Source organism: Monodelphis domestica, chromosome 1, assembly GCF_027887165.1.
Source record: "Monodelphis domestica isolate mMonDom1 chromosome 1, mMonDom1.pri, whole genome shotgun sequence".
NCBI lineage: Eukaryota > Metazoa > Chordata > Mammalia > Didelphimorphia > Didelphidae > Monodelphis > Monodelphis domestica.
Window position 1 is genome coordinate 603525432 of NC_077227.1, and position 24963 is coordinate 603550394.

The following is a 24963-nucleotide window of genomic DNA, read 5'->3' on the forward strand; positions in this document are numbered from 1 at the left end:
TTTAGGCTGGGCCAAAAGGCCCAAGCCCTTAGATAGCTGAGGCAAAGAAAAGAGTTCAGTCCCTATCACTCACGTGACCAAAATGGAGAAACAGTCTCATGGGACTCCACCTCCAGCTTCCTTCAGAGCAAGCTTCTCAGAGCACAACCTCTCAGAGCAAAAACTCTCCAACCTCCCTAGTCCTCAGACCCGGCTATCTTTAAGGAAACCATCCAAGTTCCCTCCCCTCAGTTCTCACATCTACCAATCACTGTCCATGTCTTCCCTGTGCCAATGGTGGTTCTAGCTTAACCCAGGACTGCCCAGAGGTCTGTGGCTTTGCACATGTCTGTTGAAGGTCATATTCTCAAATAATTAAATTTTGATCTATGCTGCAGCCCTTCCTAAATCCTGTTAGGACTGAGTAGGATGGAGAGTGTATCAATTCTAAAATCAATCATGACTCAAAGAACTTCCTGTTCTATGCTTAAGCATAGGTCAAAGCCCTTTCCATTGTTCAGCAAAAAGTTTCTGTCCTAAAGTAATCTTAAGTAGGGAGGAGAAGGAACCTCCCATGCCAAGGGGGTTCACATTCCAATAGAGTTCCCACTATCAGTAGGAAATTCTTCAAGTATGAAATTTCCCAATGGTGAAATTTCCAACATTTATAAGTCTAAGAAATTTTAAGGTTTACAATATACAAGATCCCTCAGAAGAGTGGGCTTAAAATTAGAAGACACCTATAGTCAAGGAATAAATTCTTAACCAATGATTACTAGAAGTCATCTTCTCCCTTCATAGAGTTCTTAGGAAGTTCCCTTCAAGTGTAGCTCTTCTCTGGGCTCTGAGGATTAGAATCCTGAACTGTTTTCTTGGTGCGTCTAGTTTTTCTTTTGGGAATCTCTCAGCTCCAGATGCAGATGCTATAATTAGCCACTGCTGCTCCAGACACACTAACAGCTATTGAGAGACCCTCAAAATCTTCTGACCTTTCAAGGTTAGGGTTAGGGTTAACCCTGAGGACCAGGTAGAGGAAGAAACTTAGAATCTTCTTTTAAAAAATTACTATTCACCTGAATTAAATTGCCATTCAGCTGATCTGCTGCTACAATTTGTGATTTCAAACAAGTTTTCTGTGTTACACATAGACCTGAAGCTATGTCTAATTCTTTCAGTCAGTCACAAGACATTTCCTATTAATTCACTCCTCCAAAATTAATTAATGGCTTTTTTGCATTTTTTGCACTTTTAAGTGACTTAATAAATAGGGAAATTTGGATCTTCAGTGTTTAATTTAATTGCAATAGCAGTAGAAATCTCCCCCAATCCTTACATATCTATGGGAATATATGTTGTTTCCTTCATGGAATGTAAACTTTGAAGGGAACAACTGTTTCATTCTTGTCTTTGTGGCCCTAGTGCCATGTTGGCAAACCTATGGCATGTGTGTTGGATGGGGATACTCCCCTCCCCTTCTTCACATGTGCCTGAGGACATTTCTCACATTTCCTGCCCTTCTGCCCAACAGCCCAATGGGAGCACTTCCTCCCTCCCCTGTCTGGGGCAAGGCAGGGGAGCTCATATGCAGTGTGAGGGTTGCAGTTTGAACACTCTGTCTCTAAAAGTTTCACCATCACTGCCCTAGCACAATGTCTGGCACATAGTTAATACATCAATGAATGTCTGATTGATGATCACTCACTCTTGGCACAAATGGGCTATACATGTTCAATTCCCAGCTCTACTAGTGTTTCTGTGTTGCCTTCTTCATTGTCTAAACAAATACACCCTGTTCTTCTTACTTTGGTTCTAAGACTCTTCCACAATGCTCTAAGAATAAGAGCCAATCAATCAATCCTCAAACATCTATTAAACTTCTTTTATGTAGCAGGTACTTTGCTAGGTGTAGAAGATACACACAGTAAAAAAAAAAAAAATAATCCCTACTCTCTAAGAGGTTGCATTCCTTTAGGGGAGACAACCACTGTGTGTGTGTGTGTTTGTGTGTGTGTGTGTGTGTTATAGGCACATGCTATGCCTGTCTGTTCATAGAAGAATTACAAAGAGATTAAAAACAAACAAACAAAAAAATACAGATAAAGTAGGAGTTAGCCAGCTTGGGGAATAGGTTAGGGGCAACCAGGAAATGCTTCATTAAAAGGAGGAAAAGGATACCATAAAGTTAAGATGATATGGGAATAAATTCCAGAAATGGGGGATAGCTAAGGCCAAGGTACAGAAAAAGGAGTTGAAATAGGGGCTGTATAAGAAAGAGAAAAAGAAAAAGGAGATTTTGGCTGCATCACAGAGCATGGGAAGGGTATAATGAGAAAAGAAAGACAGGCTGGGGATAGGCTGTGAAGGATTTTAAAAGTTGAACAAAGGAGTTAATATCTCATCCTAATAGTAACCAAGAACCACGTTAGTTTATTGAGTAAGGAAGAAGTATGGTCAATTCTGTGCTTATTGATAAATTATTCTGGAAGTTGCACATAAGATGGACTACAATAAGAAAGACATCAATCAAGAGGTTATTGCAATCATCAAAGGTGATGCAGGTCTGAACTAAGGTGATAGCTATGTGAGTGGAGGGAATAAATCAAATTCAAAAAATGGTGAGGTAGAAATGGTAGATAATTTGTCAACTACTTTTATGCCGAGGGTGAGACAGATATGGGTTTAGAATGATACTGAGGTTATATATCTGGGACATTGACTGGGAAGAATAGTGATGCCTTAGATAGAAACAGGAAATTCTGGAAGAGGGATAAGTTTGGAGCAAAGATAATGAATTCTGTTTTGGACAGGTTGAGTTTAAGATTATTACAAGAACTTTAGTTTGAAATGCATAATAGGCCATTGAAGATGTGGGAAGCTCAGGGAACAAGCAGACTGGCTATTTAGATCCACATCATTTATATAAAGGTGATAGGTCACCTAGAGAAGGAGCTTGTAGAGAAAGAAGAGAAATAAGGGCCCAAAATTCAACCCAGGGGAACACCAACTGTTAGGAGATGGGATAAAGATGGCAATCCAACAAGGAGACTAAAAAAGTAGTGGTCAGACAGATTGGAAGAGAAGAGGAGGAAAAAGTGTTATGAAAACTCAGAGAAAAGAAAGTATCTAGTAGGAGAAAGTACTTATTTCCATTGGAATCAATTGTCATAATGTACATATAATTATGGATAGCTTTCTTATCTTAGCATTCTGTGCTGGTTGATATACAGTAAACCTTGGTACTTCTTGCATGAGTGTGCTTTTTCTCACCCAAGGGCCTAAATTCAAATGCCAAATCTTCCCACACAGTTTATAAAAAGACCCCCAAACTGCTTAAGAGTGAATTAACACTCTATGCTCTGCAGTCCCATCTCCACCAGAATCAATTGATAATGAATTACCTTTATTGTCTGTTGAAGTCTGGGTACTAGAAATTCGACAGGATACTTTAAAGCAATTCCCCAAAAAATGCAGTGTTTGAGTAAAAAAAGACTTATCTTTCAGTTCTAAGCTCTTTTGTATTTCCAGGCAAACATAATCTCCAGGTTTCTAAATCATTACAGTTAATTCACTAAAACATTCTTGTTTCCAGGGCCTATGGTGTCCACAAAGCCACAGAGCCTCTCAAGTCCCTTGTTATCCCATTTCCTTTAATCCAGGAAGCCATGCCTGCCAAGAAAAGAAGAAATCAGGGCCTCCAGGGCCCCAGTGTTCATTTTCCAAGCCAAAGTCCCTAAAGACAATTCTGTCAGACAGGGTGGGCAGGATTATACTGGACTCCCTAGTTGATTTGAAACTTAAGGAGAAAAAACAAATAGTCTCATTGCAAGGCAGTGAAAAATACTTACACAGACATTTTATATAAATTCTGATGAGACAGTGGAATCCTTAATACAATTGAAAGGGAATTGGTAGAGTTTATTTTAGAACTGTTATGGAGTAGGTAGAGGCAGAATTATGACAGATCCCTTAAAAAAAAAGTAAAGAAAGCTTTTCTATAAAACATGGATGAAATACACATTTCCTTCAACTGTACAAAGTTTAAGGGCTTAAAGATACTATATTTGCATGAAGATGCTTTCTTAGGATTAGTGAAATAATAAACTAAGAGAAATAATTTTCTTTTCTGATAGCTTAAGTTTTAATTAATTAAGTTGGATGAAAGCAAAATAGCTGGGCTAAATATCCATCACTAGAATGGGATTTTGGATCCCAAAGCATCAACATGCTGTGAAAGAGTATTTCCTTCTCACAGTAATTATCTTGGTACCTTGTTTTGTAATCCTTTGGTCATTCGATAATATAACTAGCTACCCCTGGACCATAATGACCCCTGGATCTCATTACCATGTTACTCTACTCTTGAGACCCATCTTCTTCCCAGAGTACCACTTACTCTCTCCAAATGTCTATATTTGCTGTGGGGCCTCAATGCCCTGACCCTGTAATTAAATTTGTTCTAATGACTGACTATGTTGCCCACCTTCCTTTTCTTTTGATGGTGAAAAATATCAGAAATTAGAGATATAATCAACATTCAAGCCTATTTGCAAAAGGCTCTCTTCATTAGTAGAGAGTGATTACTTGATGCTTAGCACCTTTATGAGGTATAGAGTTGGAGAGAGGTTGAAAGAGGAAACATTCTAATCTTCTGGTTTCCATCTCTGAGAGAGCATTTGTGTGTTTCTAGGCTTTCTTCAGGGAGGAGTCCCTGGATATGGAGAAAGACTCCATGAAGAAGCTAACATGTAGAAAAGCCAGCATTTCTATCATGTCCAAACTTCCTGGGACTTTGAGGAATTTCCCCTTGGGTCATATTGGGAACTCTTTTTGGTTGAGTTGAGGTATCTCAGTTCCAGTGGAAAAGTTCATTCATTTTGTTTATTTTTTGGTATAGTGACATACCTGGCATATTCGATGTCTGGAATGTATAATTTTTAAACAATAAATTGTTTTCAGTAATAATCATAAAATGAAATTAATAATAATGTCCTGAAAATGCAGTGTATATATATCTCTACATATGTGTACACAATGGGTTATTATATGTATATACTTTTAAATCATACCAAGAAAAAAGAAAAACACAAGAAAAGTTATAAATTCATATTTTAAATTACATTAAGGTATTTTTAATGGAAAAATTTGATACCTACATATTGGTCTGTTTGTGTTTTTGAACCTTGACTATCGATGATGTCATCAAAATTTACTTTCACACATTTGTGTCCAGTAGGCAATATTCATGTCCATCCAGGTAGATTATTCTTAGTTATAATCCCAACTCTTTTGCCTTTAAGAATATTATATTCCAAGCTTCTAAATTCTATGTGATCCTGACTATGGCTTAACAATTTTCCCTCTGGCTGCTTACAGTAGTCTCTCTTTGACCTGAGAGCCTGAAACTTAGTTATTACATTTCTGGGAGTTTGCATTTTGGGATCTCTTTCAAGATAACTTTTTTACTATTTTACTCTCTGGTTCTAGGATATCAAGGCAAATTTCCTTTATAATTTCTTTAAATATAGTGTCTAGTATCTTTTTTCTTTGATCTTGGGCTTTAAGTAGTTCAATAATTCTTAAATTATATCTCCTCAATCTATTTTCTAGGTCAATAGTTTTTCCAGTGAGATATTTTACATTCTTCTTTTTTTTTATTCTTTTAACTTTGTTTTATTGTTTCTTCATGTCTCATAGAGTCGTTGGCTTCCACTTATTTAATCCCAGATTTTAAAAAGCTATTTTCTTCATTGAGCTTTTGAACTTCTTTTTCCATTTGCCCATTTGTCCATTGTCTCCACAATCACTAGCTAACAATAGACTATTCAATTTTTTCCCTTTTCCTGTGTATGACCATCTCATTATTGTTTTGAAGTTTCTTGGGTGACAGTTGAATCAAGTCTTTCTACTGTGTTGTCCTATAGGATCTTTGTAGAGGTATTGGGTCATTTGTGATTAGAAAAACCCCTAGTAAGGCTCAAATGTCACTTTGTGGTTATAATAATTCTCCTCTAGCCCTTTTTATTGAATTTAAATAAAAGCCATAAGTAGGGAGAGTCAGCCATGCCTTTGCTCCAAAGCATCAAATTTTATAAATCTCTGATAATACTTCAGCATGTAAAAACAATTGAGCTTGTCACATCAGTAGAATGCTAAGTCTAAGTAAGAAACTACAAAATGACACAATTTCCTCCTCTCAGAACCTACCTCAAAAGAGATCTTCTTCAGCAAAGCCCAGCCACATTCCTCCCTCTCCTGTCAGTAATCTTCTCAGGGTTGTCATGAGATCTTGCATCCTGAGATCTCTCAAAATTTCCTCTCATCCCTGCTTTAACTGAATTTGTCTTTAAAAAGTGATTTGAAGGTACCTTTCATGCTGTTTGCTCTAGAGCACATTTTGTGATACTGGTCTAAGGCACCAGAAAAGCTAATTGAATCTTTGCTTTACACTGGAGCAAATACAAATGCCTTCTATCAGCATAACACACCTCAAAATTTTTCCCAATATAAGCATGTTACTGTATGCTTAGTGAAGGGACAAAAAGGTCACTAATGAAGAGAGGCTCAGAAGTAGCATGAATGAGAGAATGGGAGAAGTTGAAAGATCGATATGTTATGATTAAAATTCTCTGGAGACTATTAATTTATAATTATCAATTAAATAGGGAGAGGTGGGTCCATCACATAGCTGGTTACCTAGCTCACCTGAGCTTGCTACTTACCTCACATCTCTGTTTGCTAGGAAAGAGAATTCTGAGGTTCCATGATCCATAACTTATACCCCTGTGCGATATCAGTTTTTCTGGGTTCCCCCCAATTGTACAGACTGATCTTGGACAGACAGTCCAAGTCATAATCCAGTCTTCCAGATGCCAAAAGTTATGTAGGACAAGAAGCAAGCATCTTCTGGGATACTTAGGAGCCATAAGGCTCCTGTCATCCCTACAGAGAATGCATCCTCCCCATCCAGATAAGTCTTGGCTTTGTTTCTAATCTAATTAAAGGAGGTGCTAGACGGAAACCCAATTCACTATAGAAACACCCCAAGACTCATCATAGGGTACCCAGAAAAGGAATATTGATATTCAATTCTCACAGATTGATCAGAGAGTTCTAAGGTGTGCAGATGATGATGTCTGACTGAACTTGAGTGAAGAAAGTTATCTGGGTTGAGGAAGTGGAGAAATTGGGTTATTAGAAACTGTGAAATTATCAGAAGGGGAAGCAACTTGAAAATTAATATTTCCAAAGATAATGACAAAGGTTTAGGACCATAAATAAGATACTAAAGTCATTGAAAAAATTAGAGTGTTCTGGAAATCATAGTAAGTCATTTAATCTTCTGGTGCCTCCATTTCCTCATCTGTAAAAGAGAGAAGTTGAGTTAGCTAGCCTCTGAGGTCTCTTTCAGCACTATATGTATGATTCCACAGTATTATTAATAGAAGGTAGTGAGGAATGGTAGTAGAGGAAGGTTTGAGGAAAACAGTTGGAAACAGGAAGTCTGCCAACTCCTGGTCTCTTGAGTCAGAGCATTAGGACTACACTCCCCTATTAACGTGGTCAAGTTTCAATTAAAGTGAGGAATTGAGGGAAATCTTAATTCTGAAAAATTCAAGGATATCAATGAGTTTGTTTAGATTTAGAATAGGAATTCTGAAGGGCACAGTGGAATGGGCTAATGGATGGGTGAACTGGTTTAGAATGGATTGTGTAAAGAGTAGGACTCACTATAATAGGAGTAAGCAGTTAGCTAAGATATTTAGATTTGATTCTCAAGGGTGAGGAACAAGGACATTGAGAGGTAAATTGTTTTGATGTGCTCCCCAAGCAGAACATAAGCAACAGAGGACTTGCAGAAGCAAAGTACCCCATCTTTATTATTATACTTCATGGCCTATCTCAAATAACCGACAAAGCTTCAGAAATGACTCCAATTGGTGAGATCAACCAATCAATTAATTAGTATTTATTAAGCTCCTACTAAAAGAGTCAAGCTCTGTAGTAAGTACTGTGGATACAATGAAAAGATCAAAACAAGTCCTGCCCTCAAGAATTATCCATTCTATCAGGGAAAGATGACAGACATATGGAAGTATAAACAGAATAGATACAGATAATTAAGAGAGAAGACACTAACAGATGGATGGATCAGAAAATGTTTTAGGCTGAATTCATTATCAAATCAGCTGAGTTTTGAAGGAAATTTAAAATTTTAAGAGGATGTGATAAGAGGGTCATTCTAAGCACCAAGATGTCCTACATTTAATCATTCAGTTCCTGGAATGGTGGGGAGAGGGGAATAGTTCACAAGTCATCAATGGACAGGAAGAATTAGAGTAAGAGGAAAAAATAAAAATTCTCTATCTCATTTTAAACTATATTAACCTTAAGAAGTTCAGAGTGGGTCAAGTTGGGGTGTCAATGGGGTTTGGTACATATTCCAGGCTCATTAATACCTCCCAATTTCTATTGCCATTATCCCACAGCTGCTCGAATTCAAGTTTTCTGATAGTTCTTGTACTGATATATATATATATATATATATGTATATATATATATATATATGCATATATATATATAGTTGGGGGATAGGGGAAGAAATTCAGCTGTTTCATTTTATTGGAAGAGTTTTCTATGGAGCTTAGTCTTTGAATCTTCCTTCATCTTTTTTTTTCTTTCTCTCTGACCATGTGGCACAGGTTGTCCATGTTCCTCCATCCCATCTCAGCTTTTGCTTCACACTTCAAAGCATCAGAACTCAATTCAACAAGCATTTATTAAATAGCATCTACATGCAGGGTACTATGTTAAGCATGAGTGTCTTTCCTTAAAGAGTTTATATTCTACTGAAAGAAAACAAAATACATGTAGATAAGTATAATCTAAAATATAAAAAAGTAAATACAAAGTAATGGGGACTGCTAAAAATGGAGGCGTTTAGGAAGAGCCTTGTCTAGGAGGTAGCCCTAAAATGGATCTCTGAATATAAAAGATTCCAAAGGATGATAATAAGGAATATGAGCAGTCCAGGTACAAGAGATAGCCTGTGCAAAGGCAGAGCCAGGAAATGGAATGTTCCCTATAAGAGAAAGCAAGAAGGCTTTCAAATAAATCATATTACTAAGGGAAAATCAGAGTTTGCTTACCATGTTAGTGCAGCAAACAAGTAATGAGTGAGGGAAAATATCCTGAGGTGCATTGGAGGAATAATGAGAAATTATTATGGAAAGATCTGTTGGAGCCAGTCTGTGAAGGGTTCTACGTATCAAACAGGAGTGAAAAGCAGTGCATTGTCATGGTGTGGGAGAGAAGCCCTGCACTTGGAATAAGGCAATCTGAACTTCCCCACTAGGAGCTTTAGGTAAACCAGTGAACCCCATATTGCCTTTCTTCTCTAAAAAAAGAAAGTTCCAGATGCCTTCTTCATCTCTCAGGAGTGTCATGATGAGAAAATGAGATGATTGGTGTGAAAGTACTTGGAATAAAGGTCTAATACTAATAGTAGTCTTAGAATAAGAGGTAGTACTTGCAATTGCACAGGCCATACCATCAGTCAGCATGTCCTTTATGCCCCCTAATGTCTTCTTGACTGTCCTTTCCAACCAAGGAGCAGTTCTCTAGGTGGAATGGTCTGATGTCACCAGGGGCCTCCTGCCACGGAACTTTCAGAGCTGTTTGGACCTAAACACTCGACTGAAGTCAGTGCTCCGTGGTGATGCTAGTTGTTTGGTGAGAGAAACTTCTATTCAAAGGATCTGAATTGCCTCAGAGACCTGGGGACATCCATCTAGGTGAAAAACTGGGCCATCCCTGTGGCACCTTTAGCCATCCATCCCCAAACCATGTTCTCAGTAAGGATCCCCAGGGTGGGGATCAGCACAGGACCTTCTCTGGAGACTTCAGGTAAGTAAACTGGGTCAGGGAAAATTGTGAGGAGAAATGTTTCCATTTAAAGGCAAGCTGAGAGGAAAAGGAGGGTTAAAAAGGAGAAGGCATAAATGAGACCAGGAAGGAGAGAAAACAAATTCACAGGGAGAGACCTGAAAACCACTCCCTCCGACCCCATAGTACAGAATTCTGCTGTGGGATCCTGGGAAAGGATGAGTTTGGGTCAGAATAGTGGGGAGGAGAAATAAGTTGTGCTTTACCAACTCCTGTGCCATCCAAATCACAGTGCTCGTTATGTAGGATAAGCTCAACATGAATATACTTTGTCCTGCAAAAAGGAGAAAAGACTAGGGAACAACCTCCATAAGGGGATAAAGGTCTCTCTATTAATATATTGAGCTAAGTAGGCTTTTATCCCTAATCTAGTCCCAGCTCAGTGCAATATTTACATAAAGCTCTAAAGAAAGATTATAGACTCATGGTGGATATAATAATGACTTGCACCCAAAAAGATACATAAATGATGTCATCCAGGACATAAATGGTCAGAAAAGCAAAAGCTGGCCATGTAATAAAAGTGATAAATAAGAGATGGACAGCCAAAATGTTGATGCACTGATATCCACAAAATAGTCAAGTATCCAGAGCAAGGCCTCCATATTAGGCAGATCTTCTATGAAAGATTTGTGGGAGGGTGTGGTCAAGAATTACACATGGATATATTATGATCTGTACTGATGGAGTACTTACACCAATGAGATCACAAACCTACTGAAATATTCATACCAAGGCAGCAGGTTAATGGAGTCATTCATTCCCTCCACCTCCTTACATTAGCTGTCAATGAGGGCCCAGGCTTGGCCACCATCTCTTTCGGCAGTTGCCAAGTGTCCTGGTAGGCTCAGGGTCAGAAGGGTGAGCTGGAGAGATTGGGGGAAAGGGGAAAAAGAAGATAAGCCAGTTTGAATTATATCCTGTTGATATGGTATCTCTATTCCTACAGCCCCACAGGACAGCAGCCCTCTGGCTTCCACATCTACCTCCTCAAGGCATAACCCTAAGCTGAAGGCCTTGAGGAAAAGGGACCTGAAGAGGGGCATGTGGGCTGTTACTAGTATGGAAGGAACCAAACTCTGCATGAAGAAGAGAAGGAGAGCCAATTTCCGTCCTGAGGATCAGGAAGCCTTCTACAGACTTCTTGGTGTGTGACCTGAGCAGACTCTTGGGATTTTCCACAGGGAGGTTCCATAGAAGAATGATCAGTTGCTCCAATATAGCTCCTGGGAATTAAATCCTAGTGGCTTTCAAAACTCTGTTGAGGTAGGGAGCAGATCACTTGACCTCCCCTCCATGAGGCTGAGGACTCTTTTTTCCCTTCCCATTGTAGTGGTTCCAAGTGAAATGGGCCCCTGCCCATCATTCTGTTGAGTTCTTTCAAGGTAAAACAAGTTGTGCTTTACCAGCTCTCATGCCATCCAAATCCATTGGTCCCACATTCCTATTCAGATGCCACCAGAAAGCATAAAGGTGTGGACAAGAACAAAAACAATTGATTCTACTTCAGACAGTCCTACAAAAGGACAAAGTCTTCTCATCATCTTGAGTCTTATCCTTTGGGTCTTGAGGTAGCAGAGCCATCATTTGTGTGTGTAGATAGATAGATAGATAGATAGATAGATAGATAGATAGATAGATAGATAGATATAGATATATTTATATATATATAGGTATATATAAATAAATATAGATAGATAGATATTTAGAGAAGTTTATTATTAATTTTATTAATTATTAATAGTAACTACAGAGAGGAAATATGTTGAAAGAGGAAGCCTTGCAAGGGGTTTGTGCCTTGCCAAAGGTCATGGAGCTAGGAGATATCAGAATCCCAGTCTTTGGACTATTATGTTCTGGGTTTCCCCCTTACATCTTATTGTAATAGAAAGAGCTTCCTCTTCTAGACCCCATTCCTAAACAGAGAAGGAAATATGACAGGACTTTCAGCTTCTCTTCCTTCTTGAGACATCTTTAGGAGGAAATTTCTCCTTCCACAACACTGGGCTTGGTCTTCCCAATTCTGCCATCCCATTCCTCTGACCCATTCACTCCCTCTGCAGAGGATCCTGTCATCCAGAGTTTCTTGGAGGCTGATGTTTTCCTAAGAGTGTCTGATAAGGTATGAACAGCCCCAAAGGGTGGGATGTACAGAAAACCTTGGGGGAGTGGGTATGACAACTTAGATCTTCTCCCTGATCAGAGCAAAACCAATGAAAGAATTGCTTATATGAAGACAGGAAAAATGAGAAATTCAGTCAGGAAGACTCCAAGGGGATCATGGCAAGGGGCATGGTGTGGGAAACACAAGATTCTCCATTCTTATCCTGACAACTGAGCTCTGTAACTCAGTTTCCCCATCCTCTTCTTGCTCCCTCTTCTCTTGTTTTTTAACATGACTCTCTCTGTTCTGGATAGTATCTGCTCTCTATGGTGGTTGAATATTTTGGCCGAGTGGGACTCCCAGGAGATTGCTATAACAGGATCCACTTCTTTCTGGCCCTGTGAGTACCACTCCTGCCCCTAAATCCTAAAGATAAGATTTTGTTACTCTGCCTTTTCTGGTCCAAGAGACCACAGAGAAGACCTAAATTCCAGAGAGGCCTCCCTAAACTGTGTGGTCTGCCCATCTTTTCCAGAGCAGGTACTCTGATAGACTCCCAATACAGACTTTTCTCCTTGGTGGGTCCACATTGTGCTCCTATTCCTGAATCACATGACACTTAAATTAACAGAGTCAACCAGAGCTGCCCCAGTGAGGGAGAAGATAACTTTATGAATGTGATTTTAAAAAGCAGCATATTCTCCTTCCTACTCCTCCCCACCCTCTAAATGCTCACCAGTTGATTCTTAGATGTTAAAATAAAAAGAGGGATTCTCTGGAGAGTATACAGAAATTAGGCCCTGAAATGAAGTAGTTTTCTCATTCATGAGTGGAGGTCACCACACTCCACATCTTCAGTATCTCAGATTGTTTTCTATTGTCTCTCTGGACCCTAGGCTAGTTCTTAAAAATTGGGTCTTTCCTGTAATTATCATTATCCTGAGTTGGAACCAAGTTAGTGCCCAAGGGCCAAAGATTCCCCTACATTTCCTTTTCAAGAGCTATCTCTTCCACATAGTCTGAGGACTAGAGATGCCATTGATAAGGAAACTAGATGAATATTTCCATTTCTCTATGGCAGCTATATTGCCTGTGACATGGAGGAAGACAACCCTGTCTCTAAGTGGAGCATCTTTCCTTTTGTGCTTGGAAAGGAAGATTGGCCCATCCTCTATAAGGAATTCCTGAGGCTACAAGCAGAATTCTTTCATGCAATGGGTGGCAGAGCTTGGGTCACCCCAGAGATATGTGAAGAGGTAAGTTGGGGGTGGGGGTGGGGGGTGGAGTGGGGATAAAATGGTGATAAGGTAAAAACAGAGCCAAGACAGATTATTGGAATACACTATATATCTATCAGCACATTTCAAAAAAGTAGAAAATAAATGGAAGGAAAAAAGTATGAGACTTCACAACAGTGTACATTAGGCTTCCCTTAATGCATTCCCCATTACAACTGAACTAGGACTCTTGCTATTCTTTGTATAAAACATTCTATGTTTTATATATATTTTTTTATCTCATGACTTCAATGGGAATTATAAGTTCTTTGAGGACAGGAACTGTTTAATTTATCTTTACATTCCAAGTGCCTAGCATGGTAAATTGTTCATAGGAGATGCTTGATAAATTCTTGCTGGGGAAGGGAGAGAAAGGGTGGAAGGAAGAGAAGGAGGGGAAGCAAAGGAGTTAAAGAAGGAGGGAAGAAAATAGAAAGAAAAGGAAGGAAGGAAGGAAGGAAGGAAGGAAGGAAGGAAGGAAGGAAGGAAGGAAGGAAGGAAGGAAGGAAGGAAGGAAGGAAGGAAGGAAGGAAGGAAACAAAAAAAGAAAAGATATATGGAAAGCCAACCTGAAACCCTATACAAAGATTCCTCTGAAATCCAGATAAATGTCCTTCCCTCCTTATCTTTCTCCTTTCTTTTCAATGCATTCTTTGAACAAACAGAATTGCATCCCCTATCTTATGACTCCAAGTCTTTGGAACTGCTGATTCTATAGGAGTGTGTATTCAGTGGTCATGACACAGGACTACTTTATCACTAGAGCTCTAGGAACGGATTTGGTAGATGAAGGCAGATGGAGTTTGGGCATAAGGCTGGGGGGGGGGGGAGCAAAGACAAAAGAAAGTCCTGAGTTTCACAATGTTAAGCAATTCTTTATGTTCTAACAATCAATTTCATTAGCCTTCACTCTCCTCCCTTGGAGGACCCAAACACCTAACCTGTCTGATTGACATTAACTAAGACCAATGGCTAAGTTGCTATGGTGGTTTGACATTCTAGGAACTCTCCATTCCCCACAAATAGTCAGGCTCATGGAGGAATGGGGCCCCTCAACCTCCCATGTTTTCCTTTCAGATACAGGCCCAGAATCCACTTCACTGGGTATGGACCCGAGAAAGGCACTACCTTCCCTAGATTCTAAAAGTGAAGTGCCTAGGCCAGGAAGGCAGAAGTCACAAGAGCAAGAAGTCAGGACTTCCAGGTGAGTGTGGGTCCAAACAGGAGCAGCTCCCACTCTCCATGGTTCTGGAGTTACTCCTTAGCCACAATGGGTCTGGGGCAGAGGTAAGGGAGCAATAACATTAGGAATGAAAAACCCTGGAATTTTTAACTATGTGAAGAGGTAAGTAGGTGGCACAGGGGATAGAGCACTGAGCTTGGAGTTAGGAAGAGCTGAGTTCAAATTCTACTGCAGACACTGGGCAAGTCATTTAACTTCTATTAGCTTTAGTTTCCTAAACTTAAAATGGGGATGTTGCTTAACCAAATGCCTAATGCATAGTAGTTACTATATAAATGCTTATTGCAGTCCTCCTAAATTACAATGTGGCTAAAGCTATTCAAAGCAATATCTAACACAAGGTCAGAGGTCTCAGAATTTAGAGTTGGAAGGGACCTTAAAGATTATTTAGTTCCACCTCCTCATCAAATGAGATAACCTACATAAATGTTTTAAAGTGCTACATAAATGCTAGGTATAATTTATTTTATTATTATTATTAGAGATGAGGAAATTGAGATCCAGAGAGGTTCATCAACTTGCTTTAGCTAATACAGCCAGGAAGCTAAAATGCTGGTATTTTAGCTTTTGTTTTTTGCTTCTGGAGACAGTGTCCGTCACTGTCCATCACCATGTATCACCATGTATTATAGAAGTAGAAATTTTGCTTTGGAGAAGAAAGTAAATAAATATATATTATATGTATTCCTCCCATTATGGATGGGAAATTGAAGGGGTGGAGTAGAGATTGAGAGAGACAGAAAGAGGATGTAAGATTCTTAGAGAAGACCTAAAATGGTTTGAAATGCAATTAAATTATATTGATGGGAAAAATTAAAGGGAATGAAAAGGATATCCTGAAATGCTGATGGAAGAGAGTGTACCAGACCAAGTAGTTGGATAAGGAGCAAAAGAATGACTCATTCCTCAATTCTTTATTACAACAGAAACTGAGAAAGAGAGGACATAATGGAGAATCTACCAAAAGAAGTGTTCCATTGAAAGCAGGTAGAGAATTAAATGTTTTAGAATGAAGGCAACTAAAAGTAAATAAAGCAGAGGTGATGGGAGTTCTGGGAAGAACACGGAGGTAGAAAGGATAGAAGGGAGGGATAATGTGAAAAATTATTCTACATAAAGGCATGAAAAAGCTCCATAGAAGAGCCTGGAGGTGAACATTGGGAATAATGTCTACCTAAGGGGAAATAATATGGAACTACCTCCATAATCATGCACTAAATGAGCAAGTTACAAGAAGTGACAGTCCCAGGTAGACTGACCTTAAGGCAGGATGGCAGTGCATTTTCTTGATATGTTGTTAATCTGCAATGTGTGAATACTGGAAGATTGGAGGAAAGAAACACATAGTTTGGGAAGTGAAAGAAGGAAATAGATGGGAAAAGAAGCTGTCTCTTGGAAACTCTCTAGTAGCTTGGCATCATTGGTGTTTTCTTGCTTGATAGAGACCACCCATCTAGCCTAAAAAAAGACACTAAGAAGCCAAGTGAAAAAGCATAAAAGTTTTTTCCTTCTCTTAGGAGACCAGGGCTAAGCAGGAACAATTAAGAAAAAGCCTGAGAAGAGATCTAGAGAAAAGGTAAGAAGCCACCTTGCTGAGGTTGCTGAGGACACTAGGGCAAAATTTATAGGAGTGACTGGACTGAAACATCCATGAGGGCAAAGACTTTTATGTGAACTTTGTACCTTCTCCTAGTGCCTAGTACAGTGCTCTGCACACATTGGGCCCTTAACAAAGGTTTGGTAATTTTATGTGATCCCAGGGAGGGATATGGAACTGAAAACTCCAGATGATGGAGCTGGATCCAGAGAAGGCCCTCTATAATGAACCATTAGATCTAATTAAAACTTAAAAAGCTCCTAGTGGAAGAAGGAAAGAGGGAAGGAAGGAAGGAAGGAAGGAAGGAAGGAAGGAAGGAAGGAAGGAAGGAAGGAAGGAAGGAAGGAAGGAAGGAAGGAAGGAAGGAAGGAAGGAAGGAAGGAAGGAAGGAAGGAAGGAAGGAAGGAAGGAAGGAAGATTGAAGGAAGGAAGGATGGAAAGGAAGAATAGATGGATGGATGGATGGATAGATGGATGGATGGATGGATGGATGCATGGAAAGGAAGGAAGGAAGGATGGATGGATGGATAGATGGATGGATGGATGGATGGATGGATGGATGGATGGATGGATGGATGGAAAAAGAGGGAGGGAGAGAGGAAGGACCAAGGGAAAGCCTATTTCTGTGGGGGTCTTACTTCAACTCCAGATGCCTCTATTCTCTCTGTCTGAGGTCCTTGTGGTGCTGAAAGAATACGGGATTCACTGTGAGAGCTTGGCCTGGCCAGTAGCAACAAGAGACAAAGAAGAGTACAGAGGAAGAGTTATAAGCCCTGCTTCAGAAAGGAATCCCAAAGGAAGAGAATTCTGCCTGTAGTGAGCAACAGTCCCTGCAGCCCAGAGGTGTGAGGTTGATGAGAAGTTGGGGAATGGGGGTGGGAATAATTCAGTCTGGATATGCTTTACTTTACAAAGTAGGTGTAGCCACCATTTTTTATATAAATTTAACTATATTTTAAGCATATTAAGAGATCTGGCTTTTTAGAGAAAGCCTATTGTGAAATCTTTTGTAAAGAAAGTGATCATCAATACCACCACCACCACATTCACACACATACTCACACATATGCATTACCTCTAGTACCTTATATATCTTTTTTGTAAGTCAAGATTTTCATGTATTGGGTTTACTTAAACAAGGCTGTACCTTTAATAGAGGGTAAGCTATCAAGTGCCCAAGGATCTAAGGTGGTTAATGCTGTAACTGTTCAAAGATGTTCAGGAATTTTCATTCAGTGGCCTTCACTGCTTCAGGAATGCCACTGTTTTTAATGGCACTGTCCCACTATAGGAGAGTGACTGGCAGGATATTGCTAGGAAGAAGACACAAGGGAAGAGGAGTGGACGCTAGGGCACCATCCTGTCTTACTATGGAAGGTATTTGCTTTATTCCCTGTTTCTGCTTCATTTATCCTTTTCTTGTAGCTCCACGGCTGCAGAACAGCAACCATCTTCCACCCTATGCCAGCAGTAGCCAATAGGTTAGTAGCTGCAGAGAGATGAGTTCAGTTCACCAGCTTCTTTCAGAAAGGAAAGTCACAGGACTCAAGAGACTATGGATAGACTACTGCCTGGTCTGGCAACCCTGGCTGAATGGAACAGCATTCAGGGTATGCTTGAACCTTCAAATAGGCCTAATCAACTAGCCTCCAAATCTCTGGTTCACTGGTCGAGGCATGGATACTATGGAAAGAGCAAGTAATAGCAGGCCTGGAAAGAAAAGAGCACAAGTAGAAATAAGAAATGAGAATTTGCAGGCAGGGACATAAATGAAAAGCAAAGAGAAGGAAGAAGAGGAGAAAGTGAGAATGGAAGATAGAGAACAGGTACTGGGGGTGGAAAGGGACAGATAACCAAGGAGGGAAGGCATACCTTAGGGAAGAGCAAAAAAAGAGAGAGAAGGAGGAACAGAAGAGAAGAAAGGGAAAGGAGAGGAGCAGATAAGAAAGGAAAAGTGTGAGGAAGAAGAAGAAAGTGAGCAACTGAAGAGGAGGACCAAACTTGGCAGGGCAGAAGGAGAAGTAATAAGTATATGGCAAATATAGAAAGGACAGTGGAGAGACTTCTCCAGCTGTTTTTCTTACAGGGAAGCCCTGGACTGGAGTATCCCAGAATATAATCCATCATCCAGTGGATTTGATACCTTCTTCTTCTCTTTGGGGTTCTCTACCCTAAGTATGAGCTAGGCAGGGAGCTCATGCCTCCCTGTCACATTTAACAAACTCAATGATATTGAAAGAGTTTTTGTGTCTCATCCCTTAGGGCTTTTTTATGGGTATGTGTATGTATGCTATATGTTGTTGCCCTTTGGTCTCTACCAAATAAATTTCTCTCATGAATTTGGAATATTTGTATGGGGTATTATTTCAAGGGCCAATGTAAAGTAACAGGTTGTATTTTTTGGATAGCATCCCTACAAGACAAGATGTTCTGGAAGCATTTTCTTTCTGGTTGAATTCAACAAACATTTAGATGTTCACTATGTATGAGGGTCTGGGCTAAGTGCATGGTATACTTGTAATGGTTATAAGAACAGCCTTTATTCCATTTTAAATTTAATGCAAAGGACTCACAGAAACCCATAAACAATATGCACAGTTCTCCCTGTCCAGTGGGTTGCACTCTCTACAAGATCCTACAGTATTCCAAACATACTGTGCCATCCTATTATTTGGACTACCTTCAAAAAGGAAAACATACTTGAGACTGACAGCTAGGTTAGCTGCTCCCCATAGGAATGTCCCCTTCCAATAAGACCTATGAGGTTATATCAGAGAAGAAAATCTAGGTACCTTATTCCTCCATGTTATGATTTGGGTCCAATGCTGTTCTCCCCAGCACCAAGGATCACAAGCACAATCCAATTCTCTTACCCATAAGTAAGCTGCTAATAAGGGCAGTTCCTCAAACTCTCAAACTTGGGATTACCCAGAAGGCACTTTCCAAGTTTGGCATCATCCAGGAACTTCTTTCTTCTCTAGGGGGCTAGAATTAAGGAACTCCTAATGCTCTGAGCATGTAGTTTCCTTCTCCATGGATGCCATGTGTTTGAAGAAGCATAGGCAAGATCATGTCTGCCTCTGCTCTAAGGCAACTATTAATGCTTCCTAGGGGTGTAGAAAGGGAGCCATTCATTCAGGACTAAATTCCATTTTAAGCTCAGTTGTGTATAATGTAGCATGAGGGTTTCATTGTGTGTCTTGATTTGGCTCATAGAGAGGCCAGAATAGATACATCCCTCTAGCCTCTTCTCCATCCTGCTCCCATTCTCTGAGAGAGAGAGTTTAATTACTGGAGAGAGAGAGAGAGAGAGAGAGAGAGAGAGAGAGAGAGAGAGAGAGAGAGAGAGAGAGAGAGAGAGAGAGAGAGAGAGAGAAGGAAGCTGGGACCAGAGATTAGTCATTCTGTTCTCCTCAAAGAAAGGAGGTATTGGACTTAGAATTCTACTTCCTTAAATATTGCTCATCTAGGAGATGTAGTTTTCGGGTTCATATTAAACTTCTGATCATTATGCACTATTTTGGAAAGGAGAACCTTAAGTTCTATCTAATTCGACTTCTTTCTCACAGAAAATCAGTTTTATGATGAATGTCCATAGCAAATAAACCCATTTATCCAAATCAATAGCAATACAAGTCAAAAAAAGCATATATATATATATATATATATATATATATACATACACACACACACACATATATATATATATATATATATAGAGAGAGAGAGAGAGAGAGAGAAGAGAGAGAGAGAGAGAGAGAATACATACTAGACAATACAGAGTAAAGGCACTTTTCCCCTGAGAGCAAAGTAACTTAGCTCAACCAAGAGAGTCCCATATCTCCACCAAAGAGAAATTCCTGTCTCTAGTGTAGCTAGCTAAGCATAAGGTCATGATCAAAGTTCTTTCTATCACCTTCTTCCCAGTGTCTTTTCCCCTGGTTTAGTTCATCCTCTCTCAAAGCTGGAAGTCAGAAAAACATAAGGAGTAGCTATCTATCATGAACTCTGTCCCAGTCATCACATAGGAACAGTGGAATTGATCTCCACCAATAAAGAGAAAGTCTCATAACAGTAGTCTTTGGGGTTCAGGTTACATGTGCTTTCAGGGTCTCTGTGTAAGACAAGCAAAAGGGAAAAGGAACTAAAAGAGTCTGCAGAATCCTTTTCATAAGCCTAAATGAAATTACAACCCTAAACAAAAGCTTATAATTCTATAAGTTCAACAAGTTGATAGGGGAACTTTCCTGATCAACCTCATACATAAAAAATAATGCAGGTGCAGCTGGGTAGCTCAGTGGATTGAGAGCCAGGCCTAGAGACAGGAGGTCTTGGGTTCAAATCTAGCCTCAGACACTTCCTAGCTGTGTGACTGTGGGCAAGTCACTTGACCCCCATTGCCTAGCCCTTACCACTCTTCTGCCTTGGAACCAATCCACAGTGTTGATTCCAAGATGGAAGATAAGGGTTTAAAAAAAATAATGCAAAGGAAATTCCAAAAGAAAGAAAAAAAGTATAATTTCAAGAGGAAAAAAAAACAAAACATTAATACTGGTGGATTCAGGGAAGGCTTCCCTGAAGAAGTGTACTAGAGCTGTGCTTTGGTTTAAATCTGGAGATTCTATGAAGCCAAGATAAGAAGAGAGAACATGACAGATGTAAGTGGGATCAAAAGAACAAATGTTTGAGATCTTTAAAAATTCACTTTAATTCCACAAGCATAAATTAAGTACTCTGCTAAGTGCTGGTGATATAAAGCCTATAAGATAATCTTTATTCTTAATGAGAGTACATTTTATTGCATATTAACCTTATATATTATGTATATTGTATATATACATTTATTGTGTGTGTGGTATGTGTATATATATATATATATATATATACTAAATAGTGTATATTTACATTTTATTGGGAAATAATGTGGCACTTCAAGGTTTAGAGGAAAATTTGACTTTTTAATGGAATAGATAGATGACTTTCAAGTATTTCTGATATAAAAACTAAAGCTAAGTAGAAAGTGTAAAAGGCAAACACAAAAGTTGGCGGGGGAGGGGGGGGCAGCTGGGTGATTCAGTGGATTGAGAGCCAGGCCTAGAGACAGGAGGTCCTAGGTTCAAATCTGGCCTCAGATACTTCCTGGCTGTGTGACCCTGGGCAAGTCACTGAACCCCCATCGCCTAAACCTTACCAATCTTCTGCCTTGGAGCCAATGCACAGTATTGATTCCAAGACAGAAGGTAAGGGTTTTAAAAAAAAGTCAAGAGGAACCTAGAGGGACAGTTAGGTGGCTCAGTGGATAGAGAGTCAGGTCTGGAGATGGGAGGTCCTAGGTTCAAATCTGGCCTCAGGCACTCCCTACCTGAGTGATGCTAACCAAATTATTTAATCCTGATTGCCTAGCCCTTACCACCCTTCTGCCATATAATTAGTATATAGTATTGATTCTAATAAGGAAAGTAAGAGTTTAAAAAAAAAAGAAACCTAGAAAGGTAAATTTATTGGGACAATTGGAAGGGATTATATGATGATACAGTGTTAACATTGTAATGGGGTAGAAGAAACAAAATGTATCATCAGAACCTTCATATCTTCAAATGATATAAAAGGAGTTAAATAAGAAAAATATAGGGCTTGGGGAGTAGATGATTTCTGTTATGAGAGTTTGAAGAGGAAAAGATGGGGAGGTTAAAATACTATAAAAATAAGAAGGGAATGGAACCAGGTGCATTAAAAGAAGAGTATATGAAAATGGGAAAAGGAGAAGGGAGGGGGCATCAGATTTCTTTAACCTGATTGTTAAACAAAACAAAGGAGGATTGCAAATACACACACAACTTGGCATAGAACTACATGAAACTCAACATGGAAAAAAGCAGTACTAACAGTGAGGAAAAAGTGAAGAGAGACTTTAATCCCTAGGGAAAGAATAGTCATAAATAAAGCCAACTTTCTGGTTTTGAAGTGAGAATTAAAAGAAAAAAGCAAAGTAAAGAACTAGAATTAAGGAGAAACTCACTAACTGTAAAATGACAGTCTAGATTGTGATATATGATAAAATGGAATATTATTGTACTATAAAAATCATGAAAAATCCTTGGAAATATGAACTACTGTAGAATGAAGTGAGCAGAACCCAAGGGAAGTTTATACAAGGACATTGTCAAGAAAGACTACTTTGAAAGACTTACTTGTTGATCAAAGCAAAAATCAATCAAGGCTCTAGATGCCTCATGATGAAGTATGTTACCCATCTACCCACTTCATGACATAGAAGTTATTGACTCAAAGCAAAGAAAGGGACATACATTTGGGGGTTTGGCCATTGGGTAGATTTATTTTGCTTGACTGCTTATTTTATTATTAGAATATTTCCCCCACTATTTTTAATTGAGAAAGGTGGGAGCAGAGGAAAGGTCAGTAATAATAAAATATTCCCCCAAAAGGGCTATGAGAGAATTTTTTAATCACAGAAGAAAAGAGAAATTCAGAAGGGCAAGAGCAAAAGGGACAGTTTTAAAAGTAATATGTGACATTTATTTTATATACATATATACATACATTTTTAAGCAGGTGGTATGAAATGGAGATTCACATTTTCCTCTTTTTGTGTTCTGGATTTTAGTATTTAAGCTTAAAATTTTAAATAATTTATTTGCTTCTTTCCACAAATTTTCCATAGAACATCCAACCAACATGAGAACAATTTATTCTTATTATTGCATTATCTTGACGTGGTAAAAATCTCTCTTTGTTCATGCTGAAAGTCAATATTTAGATTAGATCTATACAACAGAGTCAAGAATAGAACATAATGATTATAAGGAAACAGACCTAACTACAACATAAAATTCATTACTATTCATTAAAAGTATATTTGTTGGGCAGCTGGGTATCTCAGTGGATTTATATCCAGGCCTAGAGATGGGAGGTTCTAGGTTCAAATCTGGCCTCAGACACTTCCCAGCTGTGTGATACTTACCACTCTTCTGCCTGGGAACCAATACACAATATTGATTCCAAGATGGAAGGTAGGGGTTTAAAAAAAGAAAAAAAAGTATATTAGTTTGACTATTATAGGTTGATCATATCACATCTAGAATATTTTGTTCAGTTCTAGGTACTCTGATAGGCTAGAACACATTCAGAGGAAGTAAACCAAGACAAAGACTTCTGAGTCCTGGGCTGGCTTTTCATTATGCCTTTCCTTCTCCACCTTAATCCTCAGGTCCTTGGTCCAATGCCACCACCCGGTCTCCAATCTGGCATCTCTTTCCAGGCCTACTGTATTTCCATCTCCACACTTTCCCTCTCTCTCTCTGTCTCTCTGTCTCTCTCTCTCTCTCTCTCTGTCTCTCTCTCTCTGTCTCTGTCTCTCTCTCTCTGTCTCTCTCTCTGTCTCTCTCTGTCTCTCTGTCTCTCTCTCTCTCTCTCTCTGTCTCTCTCTCTCTCTCTGTCTCTCTCTCTCTCTCTGTCTCTCTCTCTCTCTCTCTCTCTCTCTCTCTCTCTCTCTCTGTCTCTCTCTCTCTCTCTCTCTCTCTCTCTCTCTCTCTCTCTCTCTGTCTCTCTCTCATTTTTCCTTTGGTTATTTTCTTGACCTTTGCCTATTTCTTTATACATAGAAGCGATAGAAAACATTATAGTCTCTGGAAAGGATTATATGATTGTTCCATAGTACAAGAAGTCTGTAGTACTAGTCTTATTTAGTACTCAGTGAAATGGAAATTAAAAGTTATCTGCTCTTTCTTAGCTACTATTTTCTATTTTGTTTTTAAAAAATTGACAAGATTTTATTGTCTCCCCCTCCCATTGTTCCTCTAATTTAAACAACAACAACAACACCCTTGTAATAAAGCATGCAAACACATTTCCACATTGGTTATATCTAAAAACATGTTAAATTCTGCATTCTGAGTCCATCACTTCTCTGATAGAAAACATTATCAATATACTGGAGCAATGGCTTGTTATGGCAGTGATCAGAGATCCTAAGTCTTTTTAAGTTGTTTATATTTACAATGTTGTTGCAATTATATAAATTGTTCTACTTGTTCTACTCATTGAGCTGCCTTATTTCATGCAAATCCAAATTTCTCTGAAATCATCCCTTTCATCATTTCTTACTACAAGATAGTAGTCTATTATATTCATATACTATAATTTGTGCACAATTTTGCACATCCCTCAAATAATAGATATATCCTTTATTTTTAGTTCTTTGCCATCACGAAAATAATTGTTATAAATACTTTTAGGTCATGTGTATCCTTTTCCTCTTTCTTTGATCTATTTAGGCTATAGAACTAGTAGAGATATCACTGGGTCAAAGGGGATGTATAGTTTAACCTAGTTTCAGCTTACTTTCTAGAAACTGTACTAATTCACAATTTCTTGAACAGAAAATAATATTACTTTTCCCAATTTACTTTCAACATGTAAATTTTTTCATTATATTCATCTTTGCCAGTCTGAGAGGAGTAAAATGGACCTTCAGTGTTGCTTTAATTTGCATTTCTCCAGTTATTAGTGATTTGAAGCACATTTTCATATAACTTGAATGTCTTCCTTGGAGAACTAACTGACTGTTCATGTACTTTAATCATTTCTCAACTGGGGAATAGTTCTTATTCTTAAAAATTAGAAACAATTTCTTCTAGATTGGAAATAAGATCTTCATCAGAGAAAATGCAGCAATTTTTTTAAAAATCAGTTTATTGTTTCCATTCTAATTTTTGCTACAATAATTTTACTTGCAGAAAAATGTTCAATTTTACATAATCAAAAAGTCCATTTTATCTTGACTTTTTCTAATGAATTGTTT

At 38.8% G+C, this 24963-nt stretch overlaps 1 protein-coding gene across 3 annotated transcripts; it reads left to right on the top strand.

Annotated features, from left to right (window-relative positions):
- The first annotated feature begins 9615 nt into the window (after nt 1-9615).
- On the top strand, nt 9616-18689 carry LOC103094087 (putative speedy protein E21). 3 transcript variants are annotated; one of them, XM_007476586.3, is made up of 9 exons: nt 9616-9882; nt 10871-11068; nt 11985-12043; nt 12340-12425; nt 13107-13281; nt 14380-14506; nt 15472-15532; nt 16063-16121; nt 16792-18688. In XM_007476586.3, the coding sequence occupies exons 1-6, from the start codon at nt 9822-9824 to the stop codon at nt 14437-14439; spliced, it is 639 nt and encodes a 212-aa protein (XP_007476648.1). In that variant the 5' UTR covers nt 9616-9821; the 3' UTR covers nt 14440-14506; nt 15472-15532; nt 16063-16121; nt 16792-18688. The 3 variants fall into 3 exon arrangements, with proteins under 3 accessions (XP_007476648.1, XP_007476647.1, XP_056669762.1); XM_007476585.3 differs by having other exon boundaries at nt 16816-18688; XM_056813784.1 differs by lacking the exon at nt 9616-9882 and adding an exon at nt 9908-10762 and having other exon boundaries at nt 16816-18689.
- The last annotated feature ends 6274 nt before the right edge of the window (nt 18690-24963 follow it).

Coding starts and splice junctions, on each gene's coding strand:
- LOC103094087 (XM_007476586.3), top strand. CDS start 9,822: ATGTTCTCAGTAAGGATCCCCAGGGTGGGGATCAGCACAGGACCTTCT. Junction 9,883..10,870: donor ACCTTCTCTGGAGACTTCAG/GTAAGTAAACTG, acceptor CTATTCCTACAG/CCCCACAGGACAGCAGCCCT. Junction 12,426..13,106: donor ATCCACTTCTTTCTGGCCCT/GTGAGTACCACT, acceptor TCTCTATGGCAG/CTATATTGCCTGTGACATGG.